General features: G+C 35.0%; 1 protein-coding gene across 10 annotated transcripts in view; it reads left to right on the top strand.

Annotated features, from left to right (window-relative positions):
* Positions 1-25,640, top strand: part of DGKB (diacylglycerol kinase beta) — a 343,763-nt gene that overhangs the window by 130,065 nt on the left and 188,058 nt on the right. For all 10 annotated transcript variants that reach the window (XM_046937766.1, XM_046937763.1, XM_046937764.1 and 7 more), the window contains 3 exons: positions 5,851-5,936; positions 6,999-7,088; positions 10,482-10,642. In XM_046937766.1, coding sequence (XP_046793722.1) covers positions 5,851-5,936; positions 6,999-7,088; positions 10,482-10,642 — 337 coding nt within the window. The remainder of the gene's footprint in view (positions 1-5,850; positions 5,937-6,998; positions 7,089-10,481; positions 10,643-25,640) is intronic.

Genomic DNA, 25,640 nt, shown 5'->3' with positions numbered 1-25,640 from the left:
GGCAGCCTGTAAAAATCCTAAAAATCCTTTGAGGTACTGTGAAACTGCTGTATTTTGTGAAAATGTCAGTGACTCGGTAATTCTAGGTCGTTTGTTATTCCTCTTTAATGGGATAGCCATGCTCTCTCACAGCGATGTGTTGGAATAAAAGGTTCCTTTGCACACTGCAGCTGGAACAGGGTTAAAACAGTCTTTGCTCAGAGGAAGGGCTGCTAGTGGAGTCCCATGTTTAAATTTCTCTGAAAACTGGAATTAGTACTTTCCACTTTCCCTTTTAATATTAATTGTTAAAAAATAAAATAAAAACTAAATGAATGCTTTGGAACATCAGATCTTGTGCATTTTCCAGTAAACATGCTGATGGATAACGGGTCAACAGGAAAATGTTTTGAACAAGCTGACAGGAAATTTAGTACTGCCATCTGAATGTCCAATTACTGAAGTGGATATGTCACCTAGTTTCATAATAGATGTGATGATACTCGGAGAACTGCAGGGATAGCAGCAAAGACACTTCTTGTAGCTGCTTAGCACTAAGCTTTAAGCTAAGGTTTCCAGTACTCTTTATGTCAAGACTCATATACATAATCTATATAAAAATATGTCCTTGATGCAAATAAATCACAATGGAGCTGACTTTCTGGCGTTGATTCTTTTGCAACAATGGAAGTTAACCTGCTGCCATGCCTGAAAACTGAGGAGCTCTCAGCCAAAGGGCAACAATATATATTAAACACTGATATCATAATTAATGGTTTAGACATTCTGTATTTGGAAGTAGAGAGATTTGGGTGAGCGGGAGAAACCCTGTAAACTCGGCAGCTGAACGGAGACATAAAAGGTACTCCACAGTTACAGACTGCCACAGTTAACAAAGTGACGTGAAAATTGCCAGGCTGATACATTGTGTAATTTGTGCCTAGCACCTGTGTTTTTAGCCTTGAAAAGAGTTTCCCTGTTTGGTTGTTACATCTCTATAGGAGTCTTCTACTTCTGACAACAACTGTTATTGTGGGTTTAATGATCTTCAGGAATCTGAAATTCAGTTATTGTTCACCTCTCAGAGAGGTAAATAATAGCTGGATGAATAGCAGCCAGCCACAGACCCACATGGCTCTGTGGAGAGGTCACCATTTCCCAAAGGCTTTGTCTCTCTGAAAAGGCTCCCGTTCCCCTAAGTCTATTATTTAAAATGTCTAATTTATGTTATTTTTATACACTATAATAGAAATTATATCCACTAAAGTTGTATTTCTTTGTAACTCCCTTAAGCATTTAATTTGGAGAGCATGTCTTTTTTGAATTCTATCCACAAGTTTACATCAGCAGGCCCTTTTAAACCTTAAGTTCTGTCAGTTTAGAAGATGCCCAGGATAGCCAAGCTGAATTCCTACAGCTTGCTGTGTAATTTAGCTGGGAAGCCAGGTGCTCTACAGCACCTGGGCCTTTGTAACTTCACAAAGCAATAGGCCTATTTTGAAAATTATACTATTTTCCCTGATTATTGGAATTGATTGCTGAAGTATTTCTTTGCTGTTTGAACATTGGGAATTTACAGAGTGTTGTGATAAGACATATAAACCAGTAATACTTTGAGAAGATAATAACTGCGTAGTTATTTTCTCCCAAACAAAGCCTTGGACCTGACCCATATTTCTTTGAAAGAATTGTATATACATATACATATACTACATATATATATTTTTTTCCTTATGTGTATATATATATTTTTTTTTTCCAAAAGACAAAGCAAGGCAGGGTGGTTTAGTTGTCTAATGATAACTCTAAGTTCTGGTTGTACACCATGAGTCAGTAGGACTCAATAAGTCTTAACATGTGAAACTTACTTTTGGATTTAGCTATTTAACTGTATTTTTACCCATAAAAGGAATGTCTGAAATATGCATAGCACAATCTTCAAATATTGTGAAAATCAACAGTTTGCAGTTGTATATTATATATTAGCATGTAATATATTGCTATCTTATGAAAATATTTTGATATACATCTTGAGCAACAGTGAAGGAAAACCTATCTGTGGTATTTTTGGGTGCAAAGTAGGGACTGGTTTCTTCAGTGTGGAGTACCTGGCATAAATTCTTAAATTACTTTTCTGATAAAATTTCCTCTTTAATCACAGAGTCTCTCAATGGTCCCATGTGATCATATATTGCTAGATGGGGTATATGGGATATGGGATATGTATTCTAAATATTACATCATCTTTAGCAAGATTGCCATTTGAAATTGGCAGCCACCTTTATCTTAGGAAATACATAACTGAAAAAAAGAGTTTTAGCTGCAAAATACCTATGCCATTTAAATTTTTCATACACTGAAATGTCATTCCAGGAGAGGAGTATTTGGGCCCCATATTATAATAACCTGGATTCACTGAGAGGTTTTTTTTTGTTGTTTGTTTGTTTTCCCCAGCGATTTACTACAGTTATTGTCATGCGTAATGTCAGCATAATGAACACAACACTGTCACTGAGCATTGTAATGAGGATAAAGTGTGCGTTGTTGTCCAGTGACATGGCCAGCTCGGCTTGTCAGTCTAGAAAAGGAAAAAGTGTGTTTAGCTTTCTTTCCTATAGTGAAGTAAATAACCATTTGTTGGGAATTGTGTTTGTTTTGTTTGGTAAAATGGTAGCATTATGGTCAGTACAATAAAGGAGTAAACATTGCAACAACGTAATTGCTTTTCCTTTCAACTTGGTGCTTTCATCTGGAAATTGGTAGATTAAACCCAACACTGTGAATTCACAAATGGACAAAGTTTCCTAGTTAAAGCCTTCACCTGGAAGTATGAGATGTCTAACAAATTAGTCTATATCCATTTACAAAGGTTTAGCAGGCTCTAATTTGATTTGAGCTAGTGGTGTTTGGTGTGGATGTTTACCTTTCATCACTTCCATTCATACACAGTGCAAGTTCTCTTCCAATACTAGTTCACTCATAATTACCATACTGATGGTGAAGTTATAGATGCCATTCAAGAAAAAATTGATAATATTACTTTGATTTGTGCCACACTTTAAGAAAAAAATATTTACAAGTTTAAAGTTTTACACATTTATTGATTTCATATTATGTTATTGACTCAAAACCTTTGAAGCCAATGTGAGTAGGACAGGAGTTCCTAAAAACAAAAAGGGATCTGTATCACTTAAATACGAGATTCTGATGTAAAGAGTTAAGTCCTTTGATGTTGCTGCTTGTTTCATAAATCTAAAAGAACTGAACCAGAGTAGTTAGTTAGTTGAAATGATTGCCATCTTCGAGGTGGAAAACAGCAGAAACTCAGTAATTGTCTCTTCCCGGGATCCTTGTATCTGGCAAAATAAAATGAAAATTGGCTGTTATCAGTCACCTTCAATGGATTAAGTTTGTTTGTTTTACTTCCATACAATGAGAAACTTGCTCAAACTTAAGCAGGTCCACTTTAAGGGATCTACTGAGATGAAAATACTTACCTAATTCTAGGTTTTTTATCTGCATGTTTTTGGAACATGTAAAATGGTGAGGTATTGTAAAAAATTGGAGGCAAGAGTTAATGGTACAAGAATTTCACCATCACAAAGGAATTAGTTGCTCTTGTTAATTTTGGTGATAGAAAACCACATGTAATCATGTCTCCCTTAAACAAAATCTGGGGATTGTTTATATCCATTCAATAAACAGGAATGTTATCATCTAACAATTTCCCTAGTGTACAGTTGGAAGAGTAGCGCATTTAGGATGGTACTTTACAAGTGTTATTGTTGGAAAGATTATCGTGGTGAAAAACAAACCACCAAGGAAGAAATGCTTACCTGTATCCGAGGAGTTAGGCTTGTGGTAGAAAACTCCAAAAAGGAGGTATCTCCAGAAAGAAATGTTTCTGTGTTGTGTTTTTAATTTTCTTTCTTATTTTCTTAATTTGTGAGATTATTTTTGTTATTCTTGTTGTTTGTTTGTGTGTACATGTGTTACTTTTTCCCCCAGACTTTCTTTTTGAATCCAGCACGTGTGGTGGAAAGTACTTACATATTAACGGAAGTTAGTACCCTACCTTCACCTCTGGACTATAATTTCATTTTTAATTAATCTGAAATACTTTCAGTACTGGAAGTAGCATAACTAGATCTGATAACTTTCTAAAGATGCAACACATTAAGTGAAAGTGGGAATGCTGGAGGCATTTATCTTTCCTCCAATTCATATGAAGTGATGGAGAACGGCACCTGGGGGCTGGGACATCTCACTGCTCACTCTTATAGTGATGGAGTGTGACTTCCAGCAGAGGGTCTTTCAGCACACACACTTATTAGAAGATATATTCTCTAAGAGTAACCAGCTATATTTGGCATGTGACATTTTGGATCAGAAGAGATCCTATAGCAGTTGTCCTTCAGATGGGTGAAGTAGAATATAAAAAGTGAGAAGAGCAAAGCTGAATTTGATACAGAATGAGTAAACATCCTTGAAACGTTGTACTTGACACTTCTTACTGGGTAAGAGCTCTTCTGAGTAGAGGAAATTAGAGGGAGTGGGACCACAGTTTGATGGACTTACTAGTTTTGATTACCCTGAAATTCTAGTCTGGAACTAATTAAAAAAAATTATTCTGATCTTCTACATCTTAGGTTGGGTTTTTTTGCTGTTTTGTTGTTGTTGTTTTTCTTATTAAGCTTTCCCTTCTGTCTCACATACTCTTCTTTTTGTCTGCATTTTTTCACTTGGTCTTGATTTTATAAGGAATGTATAACTTTCTAGAGACAGAAGCACTGTTCTATGTGCAGCACTAAATTATCATATGGAAAATAGCTTAATTTAAATATTATAAGTTAATCTGTAGATTTATTTGTATTTAAGAATTTTTGCATGTTTTAATGATTGTGCATTTACTAGGAGACTGCAAATTGGAAATCTAATCTGATCACCAGCATGTAGGCTATTCATTAAGATGTCTTTGAAACTGTATGTTATATGTATGTTGAAATGCATGCACACACATATGTAATAATTCAGTAAATGTAATTTTCAGTAAAATGACTGTAAAGTTACTGTCTAGTCACAATTTATGCATAATTTAAGCATATTTCAAAAGCTACCATCAAAAAATGTTTTAAAAGTATTTCAACTTAAACGTGTTTTGATATATCCTCACTTTTTGGCATTATGGAACATTGATATTGCATGAAGTGGAGAATGATGCAGTGGTACTGTTTGGCACTCAGTGGTTGTGGAAGCAGAAGTAGCTAGGGAAATATTATCAATGATATTGCACTTAGAAAATAGTTTGTATGATGGTGTAGGGTAGTGGATGCATTCAATCTGATGCTTACACATTTTGTATTAAACCACAGTGCTTTTTTTTTTTTTTTTATTAACCACAAAATGCTCAGGTTATTAGGTATTAGTGTGCTATCAGAAGTATGTCGGTTTCATATGCTCTTGTAGACAGTACCTCACAAGAGCCGACTAGTATATTTAGCCATCTCAGACTTTTCTTTCTAGAGAGACTACATATCCATTTACTACTCATTAAGCAGAAAATGTTTTCTGACAATAGTTTGAAAAAAGACTTGAACTGAGACAAAGATTTCAATTAGCCATTAGGTCTAACCCATTTCTAATGTCAGTATACCATAGTAACACTTGGATTAATTCCTTATTAAATTTATCAGATGATTCATTGTTGGATGGTATTTGTGTTCTGTTTAAAAAATAAGTGCATGGTCAGAGTTGATTATTACTTCAAATGCTGGTTTATCAGGTACTATTAAATGAAATGTTTTAAGCCATAAAATGTATGCACAGTGCATTTATGCTTATTAAATAGATATCTTCATTTACTGTTTTTAGGTTAAATTTTTTCCGAGATGTTCCTGAGTTCAGAGTACTGGCATGTGGTGGAGATGGAACAGTAGGCTGGATTTTGGATTGCATAGGTAATCAACATACCTTACATATTTTTGCAGGATTCTTATATTTTACATTTAGTACTCTTACCTATTTATCAGCATGTGGATGCAGTATTGGTACAATATGTTGTTCATTTGAATTTTTGAAATATCATAATTTGAGTTATAATTATTTTAAAGGATATTCAAATTGTAGAGGATATTCAAATTCCTTGATGATGTCCAATGTTTCTAGCCCTGAAAAAAATTACAGAAGACAAGAAATTTGAATCAAACTGCTTTAATTTTCTGTTCTAATTTTCTGTTCTAATTTTCCCTATACTGAATCAAATCAGCTACTAAATTTCTATATACACTCCATTATCCTATAATGGAGATAATGAAATAACAGTCCTTTGAATAGAACTGCTATGACAGCCGTGTAGATCTGTAAGCTGTGGGGTATGTAATCACTTCAGATAGAGTTCTTTCAATTTGTTGGCCATAAAGTCCTCTGTACAAATAATTAGGAAGGCTCAGAAGTTAAGATAGTAAGTAAGACAATGTAAATGAGAAAAGAGATGGAGTAACCAAAAGACTTGACAGAATGTTTGGATGGCGGGTATTAAAAATCATGGGCTCTTTTATGAGAGCTCTAGACCAGAAATGCTATGTAAAAGGGAGGTCGTGAAGGAATGGATGATAGCAAATGTGTATTTCTGACCTTAGTATTTTATTTTATTTTATTTTATTTTATTTTATTTTATTTTATTTTATTTTATAAAGGAGGGAAGTAAAATGTTCTTTTGCAAATACAAGGTCTTGATTGTAGTGCTCGAATAGCTTTGAAAATTGTAAATCAATGGACAACTTTTAATTCTTTGTCCTTTTGATAACAATAATGTAAATTAGGATTAAGGATTGTACATGGACTAGGGAGTGGGCTGCACAATGGAATGACTCAGTTAAATGCTTACTGAGTAGATAGCGTGATCCCATATACAGAATATATATCTCTATCAGCAAAACAAAATGTAACATGGTTACTATATTGGTACCAAACAACTAGATTTTTGTTCCTTAGGTATGTTTTTCCTTCTTTATTCACAGAGAAAGCAAACTTGCTTAAGCATCCTCCAGTTGCAATTCTGCCTCTTGGGACTGGCAATGATTTAGCAAGGTGTCTGAGATGGGGAGGAGGTAAACATAAATTAAAATACCTTGTATTATGTAATTAAAAAGGAAAAAAAATCTTTTACGTCAAAATCTACTCTTAACATTTGGATGTCTCTTTTATGATGTATGTGAACAACCATTATCATCTTTCCTCTTTTTGGAATTAGCTGTCTGTAAATGTTATATGAACTGTTTTATAGATATTAAAGGTCGTAATTACTCTTCATACCTTGTTTGTAGCTTCTGCTGACACCAAAAAAGCTCCAAGGTATAATGAGAATAGTATATAGCTATTTGTTTGGTGTTTTACCATCTGTATTGCAGTTACTTCTTTAATCAGTAAATGATAAAAGAGGTGTTCTTAAATGGATATCAGTTGGGGCTGTTCTGAAAGGATTACTGCAAATGCTTAATATTGGGCTTGGAGTGGTTTATCTTTTTTAATATTTGTAAATACTAAATGAAAAATATGTTTCAGCCTTAGATTAGCTCTTTTGATCCACTCTCCTTCTCTTCTCCTATAGAGGACTCCAGACAATCATTGTTTTGATGCTATTTATCAGGAAATGAGAAGACAAAGAATGCTGAAAGAAAATAATATATGTAAAGTCAAAAGTTTAATATCCCTTTCATCCCTTCCTGGATGTGTGGAAACTCATTTTCAGCTCCTCCAATAACTTATTTCCATCCAGGATTTCAGACAACACAGTCTCTTCAGGCTCTTCAGCCTGTTCCAGTGCTCGGCAGTCTTAATGGTGAAGTTTTTCTAAGTAGCCAGTCTGAATTGCTGTTGTTTCAATCCACGCTCTTTGTTTCTCATTCTGTCCCTATGCACTGTTGTGAGGACCGTGGTTCTGTCTTCTTGATAACTTCCTTGTAGGCCTTAACAGACAGGTATTAGGCCCTGCAAAGCCATCTCTGGGCTGAAGCCTGTGTTCCTCAGCTTCTCATCACAGAGCAAATGCTCTAGTCCCCGGTCATCTTGGGGGTCATCAGCAGAAGTCCCTCCCATTTATAGATGTCTGCCTTGTATTGGGCTGGGCAGCAGTGCTCTGAACTGTGTGCACTCTAATTGCTGAGTAAGAGTGGGATTTCACTTCTCGGGCTACTGGCTCTGCTACTGTTCATTTGATTGTGAATACTGTTGGACTACTTTGATGCCAGGCTGCTCTGTAAGCTCATATGCAACCTGCTGTCTGTCAACACCCTTGGTGCTTTTTCAGCAGAGCTATTCCTCTCAATCCATCCCCAGCCTGTATCATTACAGGAATTATTTCTTCTGTTGTGTAGGATTTGCTGAATTTAGCAATGATCCTACCAGTCCATGCCTCTAGTATGTCAAGATTCCTTTGGATAGCATCCTGCCAATGAGCATCAGTTTGTATGTGATATCCTCAAACTCAAAGAATGTGCACTCCAATACATGATCCATATCACTGATAAGAAGAAAAGGTACAAGTCTGAGGATAGACTTCTGCAGTAATCTAGTCCTATTAGCCACCCCTAACTGAGCTCAGTGATCCATGTTTTGTGTGTCCATCTAGTTTCCTACTCATCCAGACTATAATGTCCCAACTTAAATGCAAGATTACTGTGGGAGACAGTGTTGGATGACTTGGTAAAGTAGAGGTAATTAATATCTGCAGTTTTCTCCTTATCCAAGATTCCAATCATCTTATTACAAAAGGCAGTCAAGTAGGTAGGTCTGATATACCCGTGGTAAATCCATGCTGGCTGACTTCTCCTTAATGTGCACAGAAGTGTGTTCAGAGGGAGTTTGATCATGATTTCTTCCTGGGGTCAATGGGACACAGTCTGTCCTGTCATTCTCCAGAGTGGGATTTTTTTTGGCCTTTTTGATGAGAGATTGAGAAGTTATTTTTTTCAAGTCATCAGTGTCACCTCCCAGTCATCTAACTTTTTCATAAATGGTACAGTGGCCTTGCAAAGGTTTTAGCCAGCATTCCCAAAATGTTTATACGCAGCCCAGCTGATTCCATGAACTTGTCTATGTAAAGTATTCAAACAGTCCCTACCTCAAACCTCATACTCTGTTGGTTATTTTTGTTGTCCCAGGCCTCCAGGGTACTGGAGCAGAACAATGGTACAGAACAATGGCCTTATTGGCCAACTGTAGCTAATTCACCCACAGCCTTCAGCACTGGGCTCCCATCTACCTGAGTTTAGCAGAAAATGAAAGTTTCATGTTTTTAAGGCTGTAGCTATGCTTGCTTCTCATTATTTACGACAAAAACAACAATAACAAAACTTTTCATTCAGTGTGCATACTTCCATTTTCTTAAATTCATTTCCTCGTGGGGAATGTTTTCCACTTAGGCACTTGCCAGAAATTCTGCAGTATCAGTAGTGGGCACGTGAAAACTTCCATTGAATTTGCTCACGGTGAGACTAACTCTGTGCCCTGCCCTCATTCTGTCTTTTGACTAATTATAGTGTTCCCCAATAATCATGTCTTGGTTATATGCAACCTACCTGATTCTGAACTGCTGTAGAGGTGAACCATGAGGCTGATTTGCTGTGCTTCCAGACCCTTCCATTTCCTTTGGGAAAAAGCTGATGTTGATTTTTTGACACTTTCAGCTAGGAGAAAAAAGAGAAAAAAAGATAAGCAATAGATAAGTACTACTTTTGATTACATTTTATTATCCTAGGCAGCAAATGTCCTTCCTTTCAGTTCTATGTATTTACACAGAATCACAGAATTGCAGGGGTCGGAAGGGACCTCAAAAGATCTTTGTGTCCAACCCTCCTGCTAAAGCAGATTCCCTACGATAGGTCACACAGGTAGATGTTCAGACTGGTCATGAGTATCTCCATAGAAGGAGGCCCCACAACCTCTCTGGGCAACCTGTTCCAGTGCTCTGTCACCAAGTTCTTCCACATGTTTGTATGGAACTTCCTATGTTCAAATTTTAGATCATTACTCCTCATCTTATTGCTATACAATATTGAGAAGTGCCTGGCCTCATACATTTGTCTCCTACCTCCCTTTAAATATTTATAAACATGTATCAGATCCCCTCTCAGTCTTCTTTTCCCCAGTCTGAAGAGACCCATGTTTGTCCGCCCATCCTCATATGGGAGATTGTCCAGGCCGTTAATCTTTTCTGTGGCCCTCTTCTGGTCTCTTTCTGGGAGATCCCAGTCTTTTTTGAACATTTAACTTCTGTTTAAGTTAAGTTTAAACTTCTGTTTAAGTTGTCTAAGTTTACATTCATGTAGCTGGTGCACAAGTCAGCTCTGTGTTTTAACTCCTTATATCGTCAGGTGCTCGAAAATTGTCTGTACTTCACACATAATCCTGCTTTTCAGGTCTTGTATGCATAGTTTTCATTTTTCCTGTCATCTAGAAAAAGAATGAAAACTGAATAAAACTTCACTTTCACTTTTTGATAGGTTATGAAGGTGAAAATTTAATGAAGATCTTAAAAGACATTGAGAACAGCTCTGAGATTTTGCTGGACAGGTGGAAATTTGAAGTAATACCCAATGATAAAGATGAGAAAGGAGACCCAGTGCCTTACAACATCATAAATAACTACTTTTCTATTGGCGTGGTAAGACTCATACATATTCTAAAGTGATTTTTTTTTTTTTGTCTTGCTTTGAAAAAATATTTGCATTTTTTGGCTTAGCTTGAAGAATTGTTGGTTACAGTTCATTTACAGTGTTACTTTCCTAGTGAAATGAATACTTAGATGACTGACAGTGATTCAGCAATTTACATAAATTTACTAACACACACTCGATACAGAATTTTTTCTTAAAGATCTACCTGCTGCTTTTTCATCTATAAAAAAGTTATTTGTGTTGTTCCTAGTGTCTTATGAATGGTTATAACTCTAAATTTAATTAGCATTATGAAGGTCCTACAGAAATAGAAAGGAAAACTCGTCACTTAGTAAGAACTCAAGCAACATTTTCATGTGGGTCTTTAGGATTCACATGAGCTATTATATGAACTATATGAGCTATCACATGAACTTGTATGTTTTTATGAACTATATATCAGAGCTATATATAAAATAATTTTACATAATAATAATAATACTAGCAAGTATATTCTTGGTTGTGTCATGGAGTATTCACAGTTAGAATGAATTATGAGAAACAAGGGCAAGAGAACTCTTAATCTCATAGGAATTTCAGCTTGTGCTTCTCTGTGGTTTCCCATTGGAACTATGATACGTGCTGCATATATATATAAGTGGAGTAAGAAAATCTAGTCTAACTCCTCATAAGTCTTTTGCTTTGAATATGTCTTCAAACATTTGTAGAAGGGTGACTGTGATGAGGTCCATATTTTGCAGAGTTTAATTTACTTGGTTACTGCGCTTCAGCCTTAACAAGGTTCTGCCACAACCTTAAATGTTTATATGGAAATTTTTGCATATTACTTGCAGTTCAGTTGTTATGTAGTGCTGCTCAACAACATGCAGTTTGTTCCTAAAACCATTCCTTGGCCTCTACTCCTGTATAGTTTTAACTGCTGAAAAAATAATCTTTGTTATTTAAATAGTAAGAAATGTTAGCTTTTTTGCTTGTGTAGTTTGGTATTTAGCCTGTCTTGTTTAAAATAAGTGCAGAGAGCAACTAGATAAAACAGAAATAAATTTAAAAAAATAGTATTAAAAAAGCATATAGAGACAAAGTATATGCACCAAAAGGGAAGCAAATACTCTGTGCTGGGGAACAGAACATATTTGGTGACTTAGTCGTAAGAAAATACTGATGCTAAAGATCAAGAATGAGGAAAGAAAATAAATGTGCAAAGGAAACATGGAAGAGGTGAGAGGGAGAAAGAATGAGATTTTGTCTGTTTATACTAATACAGTACAATTTTAAAAATTTCTAAAGTGTAAAGGAGCACCACATGTAAAGACATAGCACAGAAACAGGAAATTGATAGAAAATCATCTGGGAATGTACTAAGCTTCCAAAAATTCATTTGTGTTATTTAAGAGGAGAAAACAATTATATTGAAGAAAAAATATTGGAATTCTACAGTAGCAAGAGCATGGTACTACTAAGGACAGTGTAAAGTAGTTGCAGAATTGTGCAGGAAAATTTCAGGGTGTAAACAGTAGGCTCTTTAGGTAACCTGTAAATACATTTTTAGTTGAAAAATTTGAATTCATGAATTTAATCACACCAAACTTCATATTATTCACATAATAGAAATGCGAACAGCAGGAAATTATATCAGAAATATATAATAAATTTTTTTGCATTGATAAATGCTTCTAAAATTATAAAATCGTATTTTTGAAACAGTAAGGTCTGTCAAGTTTGCCATACATACAAATATATAAAAAGGTGTTTCTTAATCTCAGTATAGTAAATAAGACAAAGCAAGTGGAGAAGGCCAACAATTGCAGTTCAGACTTGAAAAAGTTGTATAACTCATGTGTTAGGTAGCATTCATAATAACACTTGAAAAGCTAGGCAGAATGTTTGTCTAAATAAATAGAACACTTAAAGTATTCAAACTTCTGTACAACTGACGTAAACTTAGTTTCACAAAAACAAATTGTTTTCAGTTTTTCGTATCTGAATCAAACTTTGACAAGTATTGAATTGAGAAAGCCAAAATCTACTACTTTTTTGGACACCAGAGTGTAGCTGCTGATGCCCAAGTCACTAGAGTAAAGGAGTCAAGCCTATAGCCTATTTCCTTATAAAGGAAATTCCTGTATTTGTCTATGATCACCTACTCTATTACTTTGTTTTCCATACCCTGAAATTTCTTTACCTCTAATATGAATAGTGTTAGTGTAGCCTTGGCCCATAGCATCGTGTCATATGCAGAGTGGAGAAGGAAAACAAAGTATAAACAAATTGTTCAGTTTCTTTGTAAAACTCTTTGTTGCCTACTGGAAGGCCAATCTGATCTTTTCTTTTTCCTTTTTTTTTTTTTTTTTTTTTTTTTGTAGCCTATCTCCAGTTTCTTCAACATTTTCTTGCAGAAAATGTTTTCTAGACATCTGATCATGTCTGTTACTTTTAACACTGTTCAGATAAAACGTGAGAATTCAATCCAATTACTCCCTTTGTTCCATATCTCACTGGAATCGTAGTGCTCCCAGTGAGACAAAATGCTGCATTTGATGTTTTATCAGTAATGAGTGGAAAAGAGGAATTAAGTCGTGTCTTGCAGATGATACTTCCATTAAGAAAAATAGTCTTATTAGCAATAGCATGATTTTTTTTCAATTTATATGTGATTTGTGATTCATTGCTAATTTCAGATACTCTTCTGAACAACTACTACCTCGTATCTCATTTGGGTTTTCCATAGCTTATTCTTTTTTCCCAAATGTAAAACTTATACTTACTGAATTACATCCTCTTTTAATTTTTTACTGTTTCTCTAAGGGACTACAGAGAATAATGGTAACCTTTAATATGCATCATATTGCCTCATAGTTTCCTGCCAAGTAATAGACACAGTCTCTAATCGTTATGAACAGAACCTGCTAAATCGGTTTTGTAACAGAATGGCAGAAATGATATTTAACAACAATCTCGACGTCTGCTCGGAAAAGCCAAAGGAGTATAACTCAATGATACTGTGCTTGATTTGGGGCTCTTACTGCCTTAGGAACGTAATTTAAGTTGGAAGGAAATGCAGGAAGTCACTGGTCCAATCTCTTGTTCTAAGCAGGGTCAGCTATGAGAGCGAGTTACATTGCTGATGGCTTTATTCAAGTGTCTCTAAAAACCTTCAAGGATAAAGATGGCACAACCTTTCTGGGCAACCTATTCCACTTTCTGTATGGTGGAGATGTTATTTCTTGTATCCGGTTTGAATCTCTGTTGTTTCACCTTACACACTTCTCCTATTCTCCCATTGTACACCACTGTGAAGAGCCTGGCTCTGTTGTATTCATAACCTCCCTCCTTGTAGGTACGTACTGATTGCTATTATATTTCCCTGAAGCCTCTTCTAGACTAAGAGACACGTTTTTGTTTTTTTTTTTTTTATTTGTTTATTTTACACTGATAAAGACCAAATTTCCCTACGTGGATAGAAGATTGCTAGGGTAGATGATGTTCAGAACATTGCTAAAATTGAGCAGAACATCCACTGCTCTCTGCAAATCTCATCATTTTATCATAGGAAAGAATCAGAAGGTAATTTACTGCTGGGAAGGAAAATCCTTTGCTAAGTTGAAAATGAACATTTCGCAGAAGTGTTTGTACTTGAAAGGTTGGAATAATGTGTTCAAGCCAAAAAAAAAAAAGATGCGTTTCTACTACACTGTATGAGTTCTGATACCTACATGAATGTATGTGCTATATGTTTGTAGAGGAAAGCAAGTAAGAAGCAAAGTGAGATGCAGTAGCTGAATGAATATATACAACGTTCAGTGCAATGAAAGCGCAAAGCACAGAAGAACCATATGAAGCATCAGCCAAGCTGTGTGTCAATTTCAAAGCTGAAGCTAGAAAACATCTAAGAGCAAAGTAGAATGAGATAAAGATTTTAAAGTGCTCACATCCATCATTCTGTCAGGATGGCAAGATACCAGAAGAGAAGTCCCATCTGCTTCCCAATAGAACTGATATCATTGCAACAAGCTGAATATCCAAGAAAAAATGAGTATTAAAGCAATCAAGTCATATTTGCTTAAAAAAAAAAAAAAAAAAAAAAAAAAAGGAGATTTGGTTTGCTGGCCAAACATAACAGATATAACTGATAACATTAGAGGACAGATTAACAGGAATGACAGAAACATGAAACGTCAGGACAGCTATCAGAAAGAGGATAAAGAGGATACTGAAGTACAATTACTTACATATTTTGAAGAAAATAAAAATAATCTACACAACGTGCCTTAATTGTTTTATGTTCCTGCACTAGGTTGATGTTATCACAGTGATAATGAAATACTGATCTCAGTAACGCCAGTGTTAGTGTGTTATCACAGGCTCTGTATTCCAGACAGTCAGGTTGCAGTGCCTTTCTGCAGTTGCTGCAGGAGTAGAAATTCAGTCATGTCACATCATTTAGCTAAATTGCTGAGGGTGTAAACAATTTACTAGAGGTGAGTGCGTGTGTAGACAGTATCAGCTTGTGCATATTAATTGTCACAGTTAGCCTTTTCCCCGTGGATAAAACAGCTTAATTTACTTTCTTCACTCACTCATCTGCTTACCATTAATGGTGAGTCAACATATATACATGGACAGTTGCTTCAGATAAGCTTGTGTGCTGTAATACCATGGAACATCTGATTTATTTTATCCTTGCTATTTCCCAAGCCTGTATTCAAAACAAAACAAAACAAAAAAAACACTAATCAATTATATACCATGTTATCTTAGCACAGAGAACTATTGTCACAAAATTTAGAAATAACCCTTCAGTTTAATACTTCAAAAACAAAAAATTGAGAAGCTAATTTTTCAAATAAAAGAGCTTATTAATCTAATCTCTGATTTTTTTCAAGATCAAACCATTTTCATGGAATAGTTATGGAACCACAGCCACTATAGATAAATAGCATTAATTGCAAAATATACCAGTGGATTGGTATTTATTCCATGAAATTCACACCAAATGTATCCAGATCAAGTGCACAGAAAACAAGTAAGCATGCAAGATGGTGAAATTTGCTTACAATTGAGCAGTAGAGCATAAAACATTGATGACCAACAGATAGTGAGGCAAGATCTTGCATAACACCAAAAAAACAGAAAGAAAAAAAAATAACTTACAAGCTGTATATATTACCTTGAGAAAGTCTTGCATCTACTCCAGCATGGATCACATAATGGCACGATCAAAAATTTTACAATGTTAAGATCTGAAAAAACAATCTTATAAACCTTAGGAAAAAGTAGAATTTTTAGATAATAAATTAAAATTGAGTGACTCTCAAGGTTGTTCATATTTATTGGGAAGTTATTCAAAATGTTAAATATATAAGTCCATTACAGTGCTTTCTTTTAGTGTTTCTGAAATGATTTTCCCAAAGTGACGCGAAATGTGTATTTTGATAAAAGCATTTCACTTATAAATCATTAAATGATTAGTTATGACGAAACATCAGAAACCTCATCTTTCACCAAACACTTGGTATAAATGAGCATGTGGAATGAAAAATAAACCATCTTATACACTTAGGGATAGTAAGAGTGAAAGAGAACAAGAAACCTCAGCTACTTATCCTTACAGTGCTTTCTCTCCAAGCTGGACACACATGAGAAATGATTCAGTGCTTCTCTCTATCTGCACTTTCTCTACTACTTAGGAAGGGCAGAGGAACTGCAAGGGTCCTGGGAACAAGCCATAAGCGCACAGGATGCAGAATGGTGGTGGAGCTGCATAGACAAAATCACTGTGGAGATTTAGTGTTTGAATTAGTTGATTAAGAGCTCAGAAAACTCAGAAACAGCATGAGCTAGGCAAAAAAAAAAAAAAAAAAAAAAAAAAAAAAAACCCTTTCAGTAATCATTCATTATTGATTATGAAGATACATTCACCAGTAAGGAATAGCAAATTTGCTCATACTCTTTGAAATCTTTTTTGTAACTAATTTTTGGTTGGATTAATCAATAAAAGTTACTGGAAAACTGGCAAAATGTCCTGATTTTCAAGTCTGGAAGTACGAGCAGCGTTGTAGCTGCCACATATTCATTGGCCATGTAAAATATTAACAGTAATAATAATCAGTCAAAAATGATAATCCTTTAAAAAAATCTCATTATTATTTGATATCTTACAACAAACCATTTTTATTTCTAATAGTAGGGTAGTATTTTAGAGAGTTCTTATAACAGCCTTGACTGGAGCAAGTATGTACTGGATAGGTGTAGGCCAAATCAAAGGCACAAAGGTAGTCAGATCGGCTGCATCGTTCTGAACTAGACACTTGTGCTAGAGCCTGATTTTTGCATGTAATTTAGCAATGAGATTGAAAATATTTTTAAAAGGGTAATGACAACAACAACAAAAAAACACAAACGGCTTTTAATTGTGCTCAGCCAACTGGCCTCGAGAGTGCTAAAAATAATCTGTAATCCAAACAATTAATTTATCTCCCATCGACTTCCTCTATAGTTAGTTATTCATAGTGCTCTCTATTGTTTTCGATTTTGTGGGTAATAATGCTGAAAGAAATTATGAATTGATTTGCATTGCTGTTAAGATGAAAATCCTAATGTAGGTTTTTGTGAAGCAAGATTAATTTTGAACTTGCTGTTCAGTCACTACATTAGAGTTTAGTCTTTACAGAGCCAAAATTATGTCAACATGAATCAGTAGTGGAAATCTTATCATGGGTATACCATGGGTATTTTATTTTTTGTTGTTTTTAAACCAGCAGTAAATTTATCTGAGGTTAATAGGGGATAAACTATTAACACTGTTTAACTATCTTTTAAACTGCTATAACTACATAGGTTATTATAGAGCATATGCTACTGAGCCCCTTACAGCTCTGTAATTAGAATTTTGGAGCATAATAAACCAAACTTGCAAACATCTTCATTGTCTTTTAGTACAAGTTTGTACAGAAAGAAATCACCAGGATTGATTCTGAGGCAAATTATACTTGCAATAGTACAGTGTAGTGCAACATTCCTTATATAAACCATCCACTAATTGGTGTCAGTGCAGTATTCAAGGTGTAGGAGTAAATCAAATACTGTAGTATTGGTAGATAGCCCTTGGCTGGGCTGATAGCTGAGTGTACACTTCAGATTTCTTCTTCTTGGTGTCCTTATGAATGGTGCTCTTCTGCATATGTTCTTTAAAGTGTCATTGCCAACAGGATCACACTGCTTACTCAAACTATTTAATTTGAACTAAATACTTAAAATGTGGAAAACAGCTGGCCTATTTGTACTAAGATGGGATTTAAATAAGAATTTACCAATGTTCCTTCAGTTGAAACTTTAGATAGATGTGCAAAAACGTACATAAAGACATATTGGAGGAGTAAAAGGAGCGTAACGCTCTAGGACAATAATGAAGACAGTAACTTAGAAGAAAACTGTGATATCCAGATTAATGTTCCATCTGTTGTTTTTGTCCATTTGATTAACGTGTGTGTGGCAATTCAGAAACTTCCACTGCTGTGAATTACTTTTCTAACATTATTATGTGCAGAATTTGAATGCCAAAACAGAGCTCATGCAAGTAGAATACCTCAGCCTTTCATTCAGTCTCTACAACATGTGATATTGATTTCATAGCAATATGGTTATATTCTGACTTGGATGAACTACAATAATAATGTCTTTTGCAAGTGTATTTAGCTAAGACAATGAAGATTTTTGACTATGCCTGGAAATGTTCTGTAAATTCTTTGCAATGTAAGCCAGTATCCCATGCTATTTTTGCTTTGTTTTGTTTTGTTTTATTCTTGTTTCTTTGCTACATTTTGAAGACTGTTATTAGATGGGAGATCTCTTTTTTACTAGTAGTATTAGACACAGGATATGGTCTCTGAAAAATTATTATCAGAAAGTAGCAAAGGTCTACGACAAAGACAAGTGTACTTTTATGACACCTAATATGTTACTATCCAAATGCACTATCAAATAGATATTTGCATGGTTGTGATTTAATATCCTTCAGCCTTAACCAGTCACTAAGAGCCTCTTAGTCTGCCAGTGGGGAAAAATATGACTGCTTAATTCTCATAATCATAAATTTGAACTTGTTAGGGGTCTGCTTCCCCATCACTGTCCTCTAAGTCATCATGCTTGACTTCCATTACATCTCCTAATTCTTTTTTTTTTTTGCAAAACTGAACGAAAAAGCTTGCATAAAAGCCATATATTTGGCTTTTCTCATGAAAGGACATTTAATTAGCATCAGTAGAAACTTTGACTATTAGAATTTCTGATCATAAATGTGAAAGGCTAAGTACGGTTGTTTCTCTGACTGATATGTTCTCAGAGTCTTCTATTTTAACTGTGTTATTTCAGGGTATATTAATTTCTACAAATGTTGTTTTGTTATAGTATATGTAATTTACAGAAGGAAATTAATTTTAATTTTGTGATAACCATATATCCTGAAAGTTGAAACCCTTATATCATTTTGCTGTTTATAGTGGCTACAGAGATTATTTTAATTATTATTTTTTTTTAAATAATGTGTGAAGAAACTCCTATGGAAATTTGCTGTTTAGGCCTTGATTCAATTCAGAACATATACATATGCATATCTGAGAACTAATTCCATGTGACATTTGATTATGTTTAAGCATTCCTCACCTAGCAAAGTACTTAAACACGTGGTTAATTTTTTAACCATTTTCTACAGTTTTATTAATATGACTGGACAAATGCACATATTTAATTCTGGACATTTGGCACAAGCTAATTAATTATTCTAGTGAGGTTTGTGGGTATACATAACTAAAAGTCATGTTCATTGGTTTGCCGAATTAATATGAACATAAGCACATGCTTAAGTGATTTTGTGAATCCTAATAATCATTTTGAATGTGCTAATGGAATACTGTGATGTATTAAAGTATTTCTGTGCCATGGAGGGAAAGAAGATTTCATAATAAACAATGTCATCAGTTTGTAATCCACATCAATTTTTTTTTTTTTTCCAAAAAAAGGGTTAAGAGAACCAGAAATTTGTCTGTGTATGAACATAAATATAATTTTAAAAGAGCTGTATTGATACTGGGTATATCACAGCATAAGTTTCAGTCCTGCTGCCAAATCTGTAGAAGTGATTGTTCCTTGACAAAAATTCTGCTCTCTTGGTGAAGGAGAATGGTCTGAAAGAGCTCTAATCCCAGATTTGAAACATTGCCTTATCCAGAAGTGACTGGTAGTTTGATCTGTAGTTACCTTCAAACATTACTAGTCTTTGACAAGATTAGTTATTCTTATAGTTTTTCACAGTTTGCACGTTAGAACTGGCTTTAGTCTTTTCAGCTTTTGTTGCTGTTGAAATTCTACAAAGGATTTTGACATGGCAAATAGAGGTTGCAAATTGTTATTATTTTCACATCGAAGAAAGTCTCAAACACAGAACACATGCTGTGGAAAAGTGGACTTGTAGAGTAATTAACAGATAAGGAGTGATAAAAATCTCTCTGATGGTTTTCCCTTGCTGTTTTGCATATTTCCCTAAGCATGGAGAATGTAATTTTCATAGCTAGAAATAGTGAGCAATGAAGTTGAAAATACCATATACCAACATCGGTGTTGGTATTTCCTGCTAGCTAGTTTCCTTCAATCACTATGGGTTTAGTTTACCTTGTAAATCTCTCTGATCACTCTTGCTTCTTACCATTCACAAGGTCTATCAGGATACCCCAGAAGGAGACTTGCATTTTGCTATATGTGCAAGTTATAAGGTACATTCATGCAGAGAGCCAAAGATTTCACTATGTATCACTTTACATATGTGCTAAAATGTGTGCATATGCAGGTCTGTTCTGTAACTTCCTAAAAAAATGTTTTTTATGTGGTTAGATTGAGAAGTCTGTGTGAAATTTCCTTTTGTCACAGACAGAATACTGAGTGTTGTCTTGCATTCATGGTAGGTTTTTATCAGTATCAGTAAAAATACAGTTTTGTGGGCTATATTTACATAAGCAATTAATTTGGCTCAGTAGTAGTACAGCATTGTACTACTGTACAATTGTACAGCTCAGTAGTAGTACAGATGTTGAGTCCCTTCTGTCTAACAAACGTGTGATTTGGGAGTCTTCAAACTGGATGTTATCTCTTCCCTTGCAGTGAACTCTTCTGGCATATATTTGTCCCAAAGTGACCTGAAAGACCTGTCCTTGCTTCATCCATGTTTCCCTGTAATATAGGACAGCACAGTGTTTCCTTCACAAGATATCTTGCTCAAATGCATCTGTCTTCACTTCAAATAAATGCAGGACATAGGCTCAGTTAGGAGATTTGGTTTTTAAAATTTCACTGCTGCTTCAGCAGCTTTTCAATAAATGCAACAGTCATGTAGGAGTGAGTATACCTTTTATCGTCCCTTTTTTTTCCCTTCCTCCTTTCCCATACAGATTTTTTTTTTCACTTGGCATTTAAGGTGTTCAGAATTCTTTTTCATTTAACTAACTATTCATTCTGAGGTTAGAACAATGCTTAATACCCTGAACAAAAGGACTTCCTTGGTTTAGATTTATGAGTAGCTCGTGCACTTGCTATCACTTATTACCCATTCCTGTCATGTTAAATTATTCTTCAGGTGGGCAGTCAATGCCTAGAAAGTGTCTTGTTTCTTACAGTCAGTAAAAACTTTAAGAAGTATCTTTGTGAGATCCTTTGGCACTTACCTAAATGCTTGTCTTTAATTTATAAGTGATTTGGAAAATAGAACAATTTGTAGAATTGAGAAGACTTATGTTCAATTTCATGATCCTGAAAGTTAATGATATTATATAAAATTCAATGAGGCTTTATAATCGCTCTGAATAGATACTATGTAGGTTATTTTGTGGGCAGAAGTGCAGTAAAATAAAATTTGCACTGTTCTAGTGCTTTTTGACTTAGTTTACCTTAGTAGAGATTTTGACTTGTGTATTCAGGGTTTTTCATTGTGTGTTTTGTTGTTGCTGTTTGTTTTTTCTAGTGCTTGTGCTGATTTTTTTCCCTTTTGTTTTCTTAAAGGAAAAGTGTCTACAAAGCAACCTAGGCAACAACTAGTGTTGCAAGTGACCACTGTTTACGAGAGTATATGCTTAAAGACGTAATTAATCATCAACGAGCCCAGAATGGCTACTTAGCTAAATGCAACTAAATCAGTATACAGTGTATAATTAGCTTATAACTACATTAGTCCTAATACAATATTATTCATTATACACATAAAGTATTATTTTCTCTGTATGAAATTTGTAATTTACTAAGTAATGATTTAACTCACTAGAGTATTTCATTTATACTATGGTTTATAAAATTGTGACATATGTTCATCCTCTTAGGTGCTGTTATACTTAGTTGTTCTTAAACGAAATGTCAAGGGTATCAGAAAACAGTTATTTAATTATTTTGCATACAGACTGAGAAGCATTTGTTTTTAAATGAAATTGAATTTTTGTCCTCATCTTCATTTTGTAATTATGTTTGTAACTGATGATAGGAATGCTTTGAGGAAAAGTGAAAGGCAAACGTACCTCATATCAAAGTCAATAGTAAGGTGAATAAACTTTAAGGTTGTTCATAAGCTTTGTGCTCAGCTTATAATAGGATAAATCTTACAGATCTGAGAAAATAACTTGGAGGAAAAGACAAGAGGTCTCAGAGATGTCTGAAACCAGCAATGGAGGTCAATTGCATCTGAAAAATGTATGCAGACTGTAGAGATCATAACATGGGTAATGTGAACATTTATACCTTAATCTAGATAAGCCACAGAGCATGTCTCGACACACTGTGTATACGTGTTAAACTGTATGGTTTGTTTAAAACTGGTCTTTTCATGTTTGCAGTCTGGCTCTGTTCATCACTGTTTGTTGCGATCAAAATATCCAAGTGCCCATTCAGAGGGAGAACATTCACTTTTTACTCATGCCATTAAAGATCCTATCTCAGAACTTTGCTTTCAGAGGTCTACTGACTCTTTTCAGACTGCCTGTCTGTAGTTGAGAGTGACAAAAGAAATCATGATTATGGTGACTTCAGTCACCACTGAGGACATAAAGTATACTTATTTCTGAGAACACAGTATAAAATACAATTTATTACTGGTAGCAAAGAGGGATATGCTTTTTATATGCATAAAAAAATGAGTATCAAAGGCATTCTGGCCACAGAGAGAAAACAAAAAAGAAATAAACATAGAATCCTGAAATTTGAAGACAAATATCTGAGAAGATTTTATGCCATAAAATGTATAAACACAACAGTAGTGTATCAGCCATCGACATTGTGTAACTTATTGATTTTATGGTTTATCTTATGCAAGGGGGAAATACTGTGGGGAAAATGACTAAAAATTCTGGAGACCTGGAATTATCTGCCATTTAGCATTATTTGCGTATCTAGAAAATCAATAGTTTAATTGAGACTCCAGTGGTATAAAAATATTCTTTATATATCCAGATCTGCGTGTTTTCAACATTTTTTATGGCAAAGTCCCAAAAGGAGCATGATTTAACTAAACGGGAAGTGGGCGGATTTATCCAAGAAACACTTATTATTACCATCTGAACCAGGTGGATCTAGAAGCAAATTATGCAACATAAGTTATTCCATGTTCTTACTGGAACAATTTGTACTACAGACACATAGCCAAGGAAGCCTCTGTTCACTGTAATTTTATAGTTTCTTCATTTAAACTGGAGTTCTGAGTGCAAAACATAGCACATTTGTTGTTTCTGTGACAATCCTAAGAGTTCTTGGGGTTGTAACGTGCCAAAGAATGGATCTTAATTGTAGCCTCTGTGCTGTCATTTTATATACCTACTTTTGCTACCACTGAGGCTGAATGAGCTAACATGGAACACTAGAGTGAAAGTCCTAGGACAAAACACTTCAGTCAGTGCTTTTCCAGTTCATCCTACTGCAATTTTAACATAGAGGATGCTTTCATCAAGAACCATGCAAGTCCATCGACTGTGGTACAGTACAGTATGCAATTCACGTGCACCTGCACCTTTGTTCAACACCACCGAACTGCATGTATAGCCTCTTCAATAACTGTGTAATGTAGACAGGACTCCCTTTCTATGACAGGGTATGGTGCCATCCCATTAATGAGATTCCCATCAAGAGGGCTGTCCTTAGCATTAAATTTAGTATTCCTGATGTGAGATGACTTAATGAAGACACTCCTGTCCCTGCAATGAGGAAGGAAGAGCTCCTCAGCTGCTGGATTGCTTGAGGTGTTTGCAAATGCATTTCTTCCTTTTATTTTCTACTTTTGTCTCTGGTTTTCAGAGAAAGCTGATTTCCCTTTTCTCTATAATTTATAACTCATGGTGTGGGTAACTGAGCATCAGAACTGGCACCAGTCGCTTCAGTGCTCGTGATGGTATTTACAGTGGCTGTATAGTGTTTTTACCTCTTAAAAACCCTTTGCCAGATTTTTCTCAAATTTAAGAGTTAGTTATTCCAAATATATTACATTTCATTTCATTACTTCTTTGTGAAGTTAATCTATCTTCGGCATTCACACTAATCAGGTAGTCTAGAATGCTAGAGAAACAGATGCAGTTGTCTAGAGAAACAGATGCAAAATTGTAATTCTATGAGCTTTAATACAACTGGTACTCAGAAGCAGCAGCATACAGTGAACTGTGAAATTTCAGCCTTGCCACCTTGACTAAAGAGAGAGAGCAGCTAACAGCACTGCCTGGGAAGTCAACTCTGAGTCTGAGAAGGCTTATCTAGACTTCTATATTATTTTGTTTCCCTGGGATAGTAGCAGGAACAAGGTCTGCTCTTTGCATCTGTAAAATCCTTTAGTTAGTAACTTAGATAACAAACAATTCATCTTTCCTTTCTTACATCTTAGGCAAACTTCACATCAAAGGGGTGATGTCAGGAGCCTATTGACAGGAGCCTATTTTCCCTGTTTGAAAAGATTGTCTGTCACCTGACACATCAGACTGGTGTATCACCTACCTGAAATATCCCAGTAACTTTGACTTCTGCTAGTCCTATGGGGAAGGAAACAAGCTCACTTCCTAAAGAACAGTCCTTGAAAAATTGTCAGGAAGGTGAATACAGACAGTCACAAGCATGGATGCCCGGGTAGAGGTTGTGTAATATTAAAAATCATTTCCCTGTGGTCTTTGAATTTCTACTTGCTTGTTGATTTCAGTGAGTTTTGCTGTGGTGATCCAATTTCTTTTCTTCTGCCACTTACACTGAGCATCTTATGAGACTGAAAGGAGGAAAGATTGCCAGTGTCTAGGTAAAATGCTGTGTTAAGCTGAAAAGAAATACAGTGACAGGAGAGGAGAGTTCTTTGATGATAGTTCTTCGGTTCAAGAAGATAACAGTTCAAATAGTATTTGCTGTTTTTATTGCAATGTATATCTGTGGAAAGTTGAACATTTTTTGAAGGAATAAGAACTAAACAATGGGAGTCTAGTGAGAGAAAAAGGTAATATTTTATGATCATTTTTGAAGTTATTAGATTAGTAAGTACAGCCTTAGTTAAATGACATTTCTCTTCTTAGGAGTGTTATTGACATTTTGATATGAGACAGAGAGACCTTTAATGAGATCTCAATCAAAGGTAATATTTATATAATGATACATGAATTTGTAAATGCTAGTCAAATAAAAATCCTGTAGTCCATTTTGGCCTTCACCTTATGGAAATCTGTGCAGGTCGTAATATGAGAAAATTCAGTGAATGACAACTAATGCCCTCTCACTTGACTGTCTAATTATGTCTAGCTAATTGCATGAGTTAATGTTTGAAGCTGGATCTTGAAATGTAACTTAATCCATCACCCAGACAAAAAGCATGGAAAAAGACAGTAAAATTTTCTCCTTGTTAAATGTGCAGTCTCCTTAATATTTGAATTTACGGTGATCTCTATTCTCATTATATATATACATATTTGTTTAAAAACAATATGAAAAATTTATATT

The sequence above is a fragment of the Gallus gallus genome, chromosome 2 (genome assembly GCF_016699485.2).
Source record: "Gallus gallus isolate bGalGal1 chromosome 2, bGalGal1.mat.broiler.GRCg7b, whole genome shotgun sequence".
Lineage (NCBI taxonomy): Eukaryota > Metazoa > Chordata > Aves > Galliformes > Phasianidae > Gallus > Gallus gallus.
Note: the sequence above shows the minus strand (reverse complement) of the source record. Positions and strands in the feature narration are given on the sequence as shown.